General features: G+C 37.8%; 1 protein-coding gene across 3 annotated transcripts in view; it reads left to right on the plus strand.

Annotated features, from left to right (window-relative positions):
* The window catches only part of LOC115223335 (acyl-CoA 6-desaturase), a 105,767-nt gene that overhangs the window by 69,710 nt on the left and 23,939 nt on the right, over positions 1–12,118 (plus strand). For all 3 annotated transcript variants that reach the window (XM_036512140.1, XM_029793856.2, XM_029793857.2), the window contains exons 3-4: positions 7,781–7,927; positions 10,510–10,656. In XM_036512140.1, coding sequence (XP_036368033.1) covers positions 7,781–7,927; positions 10,510–10,656 — 294 coding nt within the window. The remainder of the gene's footprint in view (positions 1–7,780; positions 7,928–10,509; positions 10,657–12,118) is intronic.

Consider the following 12,118-nt stretch of genomic DNA (forward strand, 5'->3'; position numbering starts at 1 on the left):
CCGTTATAGGCTAGTTGCTATTATAATTATAGTACCATACCTCTATGTACCTTTCAGTCCAGTTTAATTTCACCTGCAATGTCCTGTTTAGTGTCATTACATTTAATATCTGAAGGAGATAATGTTGCTATGCATCTATCGGTGTTTTTATATTTGGCCAGTGCTTGAGAGTATTACGAAAGCTTCTAATTATCATAGTAATCAATATCAAAAGGACATAACACTTGTTGCTATGTAAAACATGCGCAAGAATCAATTTCTATCTCTTTCTTCCTTTTCTTAGCTGTTTTTTCTTCTTTTCCTGTGTTGAATAGATTTTGTTCTCACATACAACACATAGATCACTCAACGTACGATGGACGTCTGTCATTCTGTCATTTAACAATGGGGTGTCATTTGGTTGATCGACTGAATAACCTGCTCCTGAATTAACATGTATAATAGGTACGGGGGCTGGAGGCGTCTGGGTGGTTAAGAAGTTCGTTTCTCAACCACATGGTTTCAGGTTCTATCCCCACTACGTAGTTCCTTGGGCAAGTTCTACTAACTATAGCCCCAGGCTGTCCAAAGCCTTGTGAGTGGATTTCATAGATAGAAAATGAAAGAAGTCTGTCGTGTGTGTGTGTGTGTGTGTGTAAATGTATATATATGTATATAGGTTCAACTTTAGCTGTATGGTAAGAAGCTTGCTTCGCAACTGTATGGTTCTGGGTTCAATCCCACTGTGTAGCATCTTGGACAAATGTCTTCTACTATAGTCTGAGGCTGATCAAAGCCCTCTGAGTAGATTTGACAGATGGAAACTGAAAGCAGCCTGTTGTATATATATATATATATATATATATATATATATATATATATATATATATATAAGCTTAGACAGTGTCACATGATAGTTAGCTGGTGCTGGCTGCTGGAGCCTACTGGCGAGTATTTGAAGGGAAATTTGGCAGGATGGTTATTTGCCCACTGACATTCGTTGACACTGCATCAAAGAAACCAAAGGCCAAAGTGTCAAGATTGTTGTCTTATCCATATAACTCCTTGAAATCTGTGTTGCCTATTGACACCATCGATCTTCGGGACTTCGGAAAGTATTAGGCTGAGGAAAAATTTCGTGTACCGTGTTAAAATAATGCTTTTTTATATATTTTTGTGGTGTGTGTGTTCATTCAGTTCATGTCACGTTCAATGGTGACTCACTGTTGAAAAATACCCGTGAATTGTTCATTGAAAACGTACTTTGTTTCAACAAGAAAATGCAAAGCCCCATACCGCCAGAAAGACCAGCAACAAGACTGAAGAATTGGATGGTGTGGAAGTTCTTCCGCATCCAACCTATAGTCCAGACATTGCTCCATCTGACCACGGTCTCTTCCAATTAATGCAGCACTTTATGAAAGGTCGCCGATTTGAGTCATTCAATGAACATCAATGGAAATTGTAGCTGTGATACCAGTGCTGGTGGCACATAAGAGAATCATCCGAACGTGGCCGTTGCCAGCGCCGCCCTGACTGGCTTCCATGCTGGTGGCACGTAAAAAGCACCATCTGATCGTGGCCGTTGCCAGCCTCACCTGGCCTCCGTGCCGGTGGCACATAAAAAGCACCATCCGATCGTGGCCGTTTGCCAGCCTCGTCTGGCACCTGTGTTGGTGGCATGTAAAAAGCACCCACTACACTCATGGAGTGGTTGGCGTTAGGAAGGGCATCCAGCCGTAGAAACTTTGCCAGGTCAGACTGGGCCTGGTGCAGCCTCCTGGCTTCCCAGACACCAGTTGCACCGTCCAACCCATGCCAGCATGGAAAGCGGACGCTAAACGATGATGATGACGATGATGATGAATGAAGTTGAAGAAACCTGTCAAGAATTTTTCGATTCAAAATCAAAGGATTCGTACTTTCACCAAATCCGAAAGCTTTCAGATCCTTGGCAGAAGGTTGTGGAAAATGTTGGTCTTTATTTTGAAGAAAAGTTGTTGTTTTTGAATAAATTCTTGCATAAAAAAAAACCCATTATTTTAACATGGCGCATAAAAAATTTTCCTCAACCTAGTATTAGCTTAGATTGTTACATTTACACTTCTGCCATTAAAAACAAAAGAAAGAATGAAAGAAGTCAACGCTTAATTTTGATGTTAGAAATTTGAAGCACAGTGCTGGGAATGATAGTTAACTGTAGTCCAGCGCTCTGCAGTCTTGGCCATCTTCATATTTATATTGGCAACACATTTTCATTCTACAGAAATAATATTTTATCAGATTTTTTTATCTTCCGGGCTATGTTTTGATTATCTTTGTCTGTTTCTCCATCTGCACACATATATAATATATATATATATATATATATATACATACACACACACACACACATATATATATATATATACATATATGTATACACACATACATACATACATACATACATACATACATACATACATACATATATATATATACACACACACACACACACATATACAAATGTGTGTGAATTGTATGTATGTATACACACACACAATACACAGCAAGAAACTACATTAAATGATGTAACATATATTCTCTCTTTCTCTCTTTATATATATATATATATATATATATATGATATACACATACACAGAAACACAATGTGTGAGTGGGTGTGTGACCGCGTGTGTACTGTTGGTGATTTTTTTTCCTCCGTCTTCCCTTCTCTGGATCTTTCCTTTTCCTATGTTTCTGACGAAGAGTTCTGCTCGAAATGTTAAACCCTCCTTCTTCCCTTCCTTCCTGAGCGTCCAATAATACTATATTTGTTCCACGCCCTCGCGTTGTTGTGTTTTCTCTCTGTGTTTTCATGTTTGGATTAACTATATGTATGTATATATATATACATATATGTGAGTTTGTATACATATAGTATATACACATGTATAACATTGTGAAAGAAATGTTAACATTGGGGTAGTGATGGAGGGTAGGAGGATGTGTAAATATTTTCTAAGTTTGGATCTCTCTCCCTTAATGTTCGTTTTAGTCTCCATTTGCACCTCTTCGGAACCCTCTCATTTTGTTTTCTCTCACTCTTCCTATCATTTACTCTCCTGTCTTGACTTCTTAATAACCCTCTCTGTCACTCAAACGCATTCTTACTCCCCTCTCTCATTCACTCTCTCTTCTCCATCAATCAGTTCTATCACTCACCCTATCACTCATACTCACCATCACTCCTCTATCGCTCATCCTCCCTATCGCTCATCTTCTATCCTATTCACTTTCTCATGCTGTCTTTATAACGAGGAATGGCATAGGATCTATCTACACCCAGTCCCTTCCAACCACCACCACCACCACCATCATCCTAATCCTACTTCCCTCTCTCTTCCCTCATGATGCCTGTGTAATGATGGATTACATCAGATCTCTTCATATCTGGTACACTCTACCAACTCCTTTCTGTGCTGCAAGTGGTCTTCTGACATATTTATGAGAGCAATAACACTAAGCAGGAATTAACTTCAATTGTTGTAAAATGATGTAAAAAATGATGATTATGATGACAGATGTAATTATCTGTGCGGGTATGGATGCACATATGTATTTAGGTGTGTGTGTATGTATGTATGTTTGTATATGAAGTGAAATCAAGTCAAGTGAAATAGCTGTGGTCATTTTCGGTGTCCCACAACTAGCACCTGTGCCAGTGGGACATAAAAAGCACGTTTCGAGTGTCGGGTCTCATGGAGGCAATGTAGCTGATGCTGGTGTCACATAACTAGCACCCATGCAGGTGGCATGTAAAAGGTACCTTTCGAGTGCAGGGGCCCCATGGAGGCAATGACAAACAACCAAGACCCTTGGCAATATGCTGTGCCTGAGAAGAAGACCCATCAAGTCAAGTGAAATCACAGTCGTGATAGATACTGGTGTTATGCAAACTGGCACCCATGCTGGTGACACGTAAAAGCACCCATTACACTCTCAGAGTGGCTGGCATTAGGAAAGGCATCCAACTATAGAAACCATGCCAAATCAGACTAGGGTCTGGTACAGCCCCTCAGCTTACAGCCCTGGTCAAAATGTCCAACCCATTCCAACATGAACAACGGATGCTAAATGATGATGATGATGAAAGAGACTCTAGACCAGTGGTTCTCAAGTGGGCTCCATATGGCCCCTGAGGGTTGATACAAAATTTTGGGGGTGGCCCATGCAACAAAATAGTAAATTGAGGATCCACAATAGTATTTTAAGGGCTCCTGAAGAGATTTTGCTTTAGATGTATGTATTGGTTAGGTATTGCAAGAAATAGGTTTTTTTCTCTAGCATTTTACATTTTTCTACCTACACAAGTTAATGGGTGAAAAACAAAATAGGAATTTTGAAAGAAGTTTCTGTAAAACTACTAGTTAAACATCAAATGGCTATGAGGGTCCACCAGAATAAAATACTAATCAAAGGGGTCCTTATGTAAAAAATGGTTGAGAATCCCTGTTCTAGGCTATATAAAGTTAGGAGGCATAAAAGGTGAATATATTTCTTTAACTCTGTATCTGTAGAATTATGGCTGTTTTGCAGCCTTCATCTTGTAATAATAATTTCATGGTATAATAAATTAAGGTGGCGAACTGGCAGAAATGTTAGCACGCCGGGCGAAATGCGTAGCCATATTTCGTCTACCGTTACGTTGTGATTTCAAATTCCACCGAGGTCGACTTTGCCTTTCATCCTTTCGGGGTCGATAAATTAAGTACCAGTTATGCACTGGGGTTGATGTAATCGACTTAATACCTATGTCTGTCCTTGTTTGTCCTCTCTGTGTTTAGCCCCTTGTGGGTAATAAAGAAATAGGTATAATAAATTATTGTACATGTCTGCACCAATATGCATGCTATACATTGAACAGAACAAGTGTATTTTTACAAATCAATGCAGATATAGAAGGCTTGCTCATCAGATCACCAGAACATCATGGTTACGCCATGAAGTGTTTAGTTAAACTCCTCAGCCCCAGAACTTATTTTGTTTTGAAGTCTATTCTTTTGGCCTCTTTTGGCAAACAGCTTATTTGTGGGGACATAAACAAACTGACACCAGTTGTGAAGCAGTGGAAGAGAACAGATACAAACACACATGCGACGAGCTTCCACACTGCTTCTGTCTACCAAAATCAGTCACGAGGCATAGGTCGACCCAGGGCTATAGCAAGAGACATTTCCCTAAGATGTCATGCTGTGAGGATGAATGCAAAACGACCTGATTGCAAAAGAAGATTCTTCACCACACAGCCATGCCTGCACCTTTATAAATGTGTGTGTGTGTGCGCATAAATGTGTGTGTGTGTGTTTCTGTCTCTTTACAATTCAGAGCAGCAAAGGTAATCAATACAGCAAGTAGTTGTTTATATCTTTTATATGTTGCTTTCTTTCTTTCTTTTTTTTTTAATTTCAAAAGCCGAGTTATTTCACACTGAGTTATTTTCTAGTAACTTGGTGTGAAATGTCGGTTCCTGTAATATGAAAAGAGATTTATTGGTGTCTATGAAATGTGTGTGTGTGTGTGTGTGTGTGTGTGTGTGTGTGGTGTGTGTGTGTGTGTGTGTGTGTGTGTGTGTGTGTGTGTATGTATATATATGTATATGTATATATGTATATGTATATATATGTATATGTATATATATGTATATATATGTATATGTGTATATATATATATATATATATATATTATATATATATATATATATATGTATGTATGTATATATGTATGTATACATGTGTGACTGTCTCTGAATACATACATACTTTTGCATGCAGACTATATATATATATAATATATATATATATATATATATATATATATAGAGAGAGAGAGAGAGAGGAGAGAGAGAGAGAGAGAGAGAGAGCTACATACATACTACATATGTGTGTTAGAGTTTACAAACAAGAGAAAAGTCTATCAATGCAACATCTGGAGTTTGTGTGTGTGAGTGAGTGTTTTATTTATTTATTTCTCAAGCTTAAAGTTCACACGTGTCTTTAAGTAATTTATGAAGTCTTGGGTTTTGATTTAAGAAAATAAAAATAAAGAACAAGTGTGTGTGTGTTCACACATACATGGTAACAAGATCCATTTATATATACTTCACTGTAATGTAAGCCACAATTTGTCTTAGTGAGGTATTTTTCAACAAAAGTGCTTAGCAAATCTTCATAATTATAACATATTTGTGGCTGAAATAAAATTTATGTAAGCTTATATGGAGTGAAATACACTCACACACATCTATGCCTCTATTTTTTCTCTCATTACGCACACACACACACACACACAAATACATATATACACACACATACATACTTACATACAGATATACAGACACATGTGCATACATATATACACACTTAGTTTTGATTTTTTTTTTACTATATGTATAGCGTTAGGAAGGGCATCCAGCTGTAGAAACACTGCCAGATCAGACTGGAACCTAGCGCAGCCTCCTGGCTTCCCAGACCCTGGTCGAACCGTTCAACCCATGCTAGCATGGAGAATGGATGTTAAACGATGATGATGATGATGTATATATACATGCATATATACATATACACCTATTTCTTTATTTCCCTACCTTTTTTTTCCTTCTTTCAGTTAGTAGATGTGGCCATTCTGGGGCACTGCTGTGGAGAATTTTAGTTGAGCCTAGTACTTATTCTATCAGTTCCTTTTGCCAAACTGCTAAGTTAATAGGACGTAAACACACCAGCACCGGTTGTCAAGCGATGGTGGTGAACAAAGACACACACACTATACATATACAATGGGCTTCTTTCAGTTTCTGTCTTCTCACAAAGCTTTCGTTGGCCCAAGGCAATAGTAGACGACACTTCCCCAAGGTGCCATGCTGCAGGGTTGAACCTGGAACAATGTGGCTGGGAAGCTAACTTCTTACCACATAGCCATGTCTCTCTTTCTCTCACTATATATATACATTTATACACAAGCATATAGATTGTGTGTGTATGTATATGGTCAAGCTCATGGGCCCGGTTTCCCGGTTTCTGTGGCGTATGTGTTCCCCCCAGCTGGACAGGACGCCAGTCCATCGCAGCGTTACTCAAGAAGCAAGAAGAGAGAGTGAGAGAAAGTTGTGGCGAAAGAGTACAACAGGGGTCGCCACCAGCCCCTGCCAGAGCCTTGTGGAGCTTTTAGGTGTTTTCGCTCAATAAACACACACAATGCCCGGTCTGGGAATCAAAACCACGATCCTCCAACCACTGGGCCATTGCACCTCCACATATGTGTATGTATATTTATACATATTTTATGTATATATGTGTGTGTATCTATGTATGCGTGTGTATGTGTATATATATATATATAACGGGAAGGTTTATGAAAATAAACAAAAGACGAAGGCAGGTTTACGAAAAAAAACAAAAGACGAAGGCAGGTTTACGAAAAAAAACAAAAGACGAAGGCAGGTGGAGTACAAACAAACAATGTATTAGTTTGGCGCTCAGAAATAGAAATAGAACAAGTCTTTTACGTTTCGAGCCTACGCTCTTCGACAGAAAGATACACAGAAAAGAAACAAGGAGAGAAAAAAATTGCGTGTAGGGGCTAACGATCCATATATATTTATATATAGACATACATAATGCCATTCTTTATAATCTAGTATAAGAATACTTGAAAAATATAAACCATACAGTACGCTCCTCTTTGTGTAAAAATGAATTTTGGGTTGTGTAGTTTTACAAATTTCTAAATTTTGAAACTCTATTTTCAATATTCTTTTTTACAGGAAGCATTTCGTGCTTTCCACAACGACTTGGCATTTGTACGGAAATTCCTGAAGCCATTGCACATTGGATCTTTGTGTAGCGATGAATTCCCAGTGACGGAGATGTCTGCAGATTTTGAAGAGTTACGAAGAATGGCTGAGAAGATGGTATGTTCATATCTTTGTCCTTCCTCCCCTCTTTGTCCCTCATACATATGCATGCATGTGCACATGCACACGCACACACACACACACATAAGGGGTTAAATGGGTGCTGACGAAGGGTCAAAAACTCCCGGAATATGGCATATATGCCCTTTACCTTTTTATCATTTGCAATCTCGTTTGCTTACATCTGATGTCTCAGATATGAAATGGCATAACAAAAACCAGTGTTGGCTATAATTTCTATAGCAGATCTATAGAGATAAACATAACAAGTGATGTAGTAGCACTGCTAACACAGTAGAACATGGTATTGACTTATAAAAACATTTAACATACTTTGTAGTATATTGTGGTTTTATAACAGAATACCGCATCCCTACAAGTCATTAATATACACCCATACATTGGTTTGCTTTTAGATCAGTGCTTTGTAACCTGCATTAGAAAATTGTCTGAGGTTAGAATATTTTATCACTGGAGTTTTCACATTTCAAAGTTTTAATTAATTATTATGTTGTGTCTAGGGAGAGTCATTTTCTTTTTGTGCCTTATAATGTAACACACTCACCAGTAAAATTTCCAGTTATTTCTTATTTTTATTGTCCTAAAATTTTCATTGTGTCTTGCAACCTTTTCAATAGTTTTGACTCAAAACTATTGAAAATGTTGCAAGATGCAACAAAAATTTTAGGACAGTAAAAATAAGAAAAAAAGTGGAAATTTTACCGGTGAGTGTGTTACATAAGGCACAAAAAGAAAATGACTCTCCCTAGATACAACAGAATATGCTTCAACACACGAACTCATATAAAGAATCTTGCAAACCAAATCCAAAAACGAAATTAATTATTAATTACCTATTTAAACCACACACATGCATTTGAATATGTCATTTGAATGACATACTCCAAGCCGCTTCAGAAAGGCAGTCTCAACATCACGTGTTCAGCTGCAGTTCAAACTGGAGTTTTATTGGCATACCAAATTGAGCCCTCAGAGTGCATACCTGTTAGTTTGAGTCACCTAATGAAAACTCCTTGCATACATGATATACATACATTTTTATTTTTCCTTTTACTTTCTTTCATTCATTTGACTGCGGCCATGCTGGAGCACTGCCTTAAGTCGAAAAAACGACCCCAGGACTTATTCTTTGTAAGCCTAGTACTTGTTTTATCAAGTTTCTTTTGCCAAGCCACTAAGTTACGGGGATGTAAACAACCCAACATCGGTTGTCAAGCAATGCTAGGGGGACAAACACACACACACACACACACACACATATATACAAATACATATATACGACAGGCTTCTTTCAGTTTCCGTCTACCAAATCCACTCACAAGGCATTGGTCGGCCCGGGGCTATAGCAGAAGACACTTGCCCAAGGTGCCACGCAGTGGGACTGAACCCGGAACCATGTGGTTGGTTAGCAAGCTACTTACCACACAGCCACTCCTGCGCATACGTTTTTTTTTTCCTTTTACTTCTTTCATTCATTTGACTGCGGCCATGCTGGAGCACTGCCTTAAGACTTATTCTTTGTAAGCCTAGTACTTGTTTTATCAAGTTTCTTTTGCCAAGCCACTAAGTTACGGGGATGTAAACACGCCAACATCGGTTGTCAAGTGATGGTGGGGGAACAAACACACAAATACATACATACATGCTTGCAAGTATGCATGATAAGCTTCTTTTAGTTTCCGTCTACCAAATCCACTCACAAAGCTTTGGTCAACCCGAAGCTATAGTAATAGACTCTTGCTCAAGTTGCCATGCAGTGGGACTCAACTTGGGACCATATGGTTGGGAAGCAAGCTTCTTACCACACAGCCACTCCTGCGCCTATCTTAATTATAAAAAAATATGAAACCATTATTCTATGCTAATTTAGTTTAATTTTGTCAAGCTCCCTTTTCAGTTTGTAAGATAGAAATTTAAATGTAATAAAATGTTTTAAAAGACATTTAAAGTGCCTACGTGATAACTGTAAACCTGCTTTTGGGCCATCCTGTATTTATATACATACACTAGTAATAAGAAAAAAATGACACACACACACACACACACACACACACACACACACACACACACACTATGAGTATATTTAGACCTCTTGTAGGAATACTTTAATCCAAGATATACTGGTTTAATATGAGATATTTTTTCAATAAATATATTATAAAATATAAAAATATTAAGTGTGAAAATGGAGAGTTTCAATGAATATAAATAAATTGATTTAATTTATGCATATTGAAACTCTCCATTTTGAAACTTCATAATAATAATAATAATAATAATAATAATAATAATAATAATAATAATTAATAATAATAAAATAATAATAATAATAATAATAATAATTAATAATAAGATACACACACACACACTCTCTCTCTCCTTCTCTATCTAAATTTAATTGATTTCTGATGTGTTTAGTATTAAGAGGATTAACTTCACATTGAAAAAGATAACACCCTACAATGGCTATGATACCTATCCCACCCTTACAGACACTCACACTCCCCAACCTCTTTGTTTAATTCCATTTTTTATCTTTTTCTCTTGTTTATTTCCAGGGATTATTTAAACCAAGTTACTGTTTCTTTTTCCTAAATGTGGGACACGTACTTATATTGGAGGTATTCGCTTACCTTACCCTGAAGTACTTGGGTACAGGATGGCTACCCTATTTCCTCTCTGTCCTGTTTTATTCCATTGTGCAAGTAAGTACTGGAGATATTAATTTGTTGCTTTTGTTGTTGTTATTGCTGCTGCTGCTGTGTTTGTTGTTGATGTCGTGTCAAAATCAGTGTTTTCCCCAGGCAATAGAATTTCAATTTGCAGCAGGGAGCTGTACCTCTCATGGTACCTATTTATGTAAGAGTAAAAGGTACCATATTTGCTAAAAAGGATCTGACTGTACCTTCTTACTCCTGTCCACAGCATGTACCACTTCTCCATTCTGCCTTGGTTCTTTTTTTTTTTTTTGTTATATTCATTTCTCCATGCTAGCAGAGGAATATTGCTATTTAATATTATTCATGAATATATTAATGCTAAATATTAAATACTAGCACTATGACCTGGCAACGCCGGGTCGTAGTGCATGCATATACAGCTGCGTACATGTGCACATACACGCGAGTACTGTCAAATGTGCGACCAATCACATACAGTTAGCTGGCATTCAACTGGTGTATCAAGTTTCGGGCATTTTGATTGGGTTTTGAATAGAAAATTCACAAAAAAGTCACTTCTATTGACTTTTTAATGGCTTTGCAGGCTGACTGGGGAAATGTAAAGATGTGCACGACCACCCTTGGACGGTTTTGAATGACCATAGAAAGTGCGAGCCCTCTAACTGAAAAATTGTGGATTTGTATAAAGGACACGCACACAGACATTTTGTCGTTTATATATATAGAGATTATTAAATACTAGCAGAATTGCCCGGCGTTGCTCGGGGCTGAATTGCTTGAAAGTACTGTTAATGATTGCACTGAATTATGATGATTATTCAGGCAAATATTGATATAAGCTTACGGTGGGAGATAAGGACTTAACGATCAAACGTGTGCCATTGCATTGTTTTGGGGGAACCAAATTTCTGATGAGCATTATAGGGGCACCAACTTTAAGTTTGAGAAAGTGTGGTGGTAGTCTGGGGTGCTCAAAGGAATTGAGTACCTCTATTGGATAGTTGATGACGTCCTCTGGGTCAGGAGTTGTATCGATAGACTAATATACATAGACTTCCCCAGGAATGAGTTTTAGCATTTCATCATTAATATGGTGAACAGTTTTATTCCTCGGGGCCAGTATAGCCTTTTTGCCAATCCAATCCATATTCTGATAATTAGCTTGTAGATCTGGGAACACTGCATCTCTGAGATCAGAAGGCGTCTTAACAATGGTACAAATGGAATCGATGGCAATATTACCATTTTCATCCCCTGGTATTTTGCCTTCGCCAAATGCAAGGAGGGTGTGAGGAAATGCTGCTGATGTGATATTATGTCGCATATGAGCACGCATATTGGTGTGAAGTTTGAGAGTTACTTCCGTTTATTTTTAAAAATATGCATTAAAATGGAAAAAAATGATGGTAAATTATTTGTAAAATCATAGACTCATCGTAGACGCGCGCTAATACCCAGAAGGGCTCGATATGAATCACGACTATAA

This window comes from Octopus sinensis, linkage group LG22 (genome assembly GCF_006345805.1).
Source record: "Octopus sinensis linkage group LG22, ASM634580v1, whole genome shotgun sequence".
NCBI classification, from domain to species: Eukaryota; Metazoa; Mollusca; class Cephalopoda; order Octopoda; family Octopodidae; genus Octopus; species Octopus sinensis.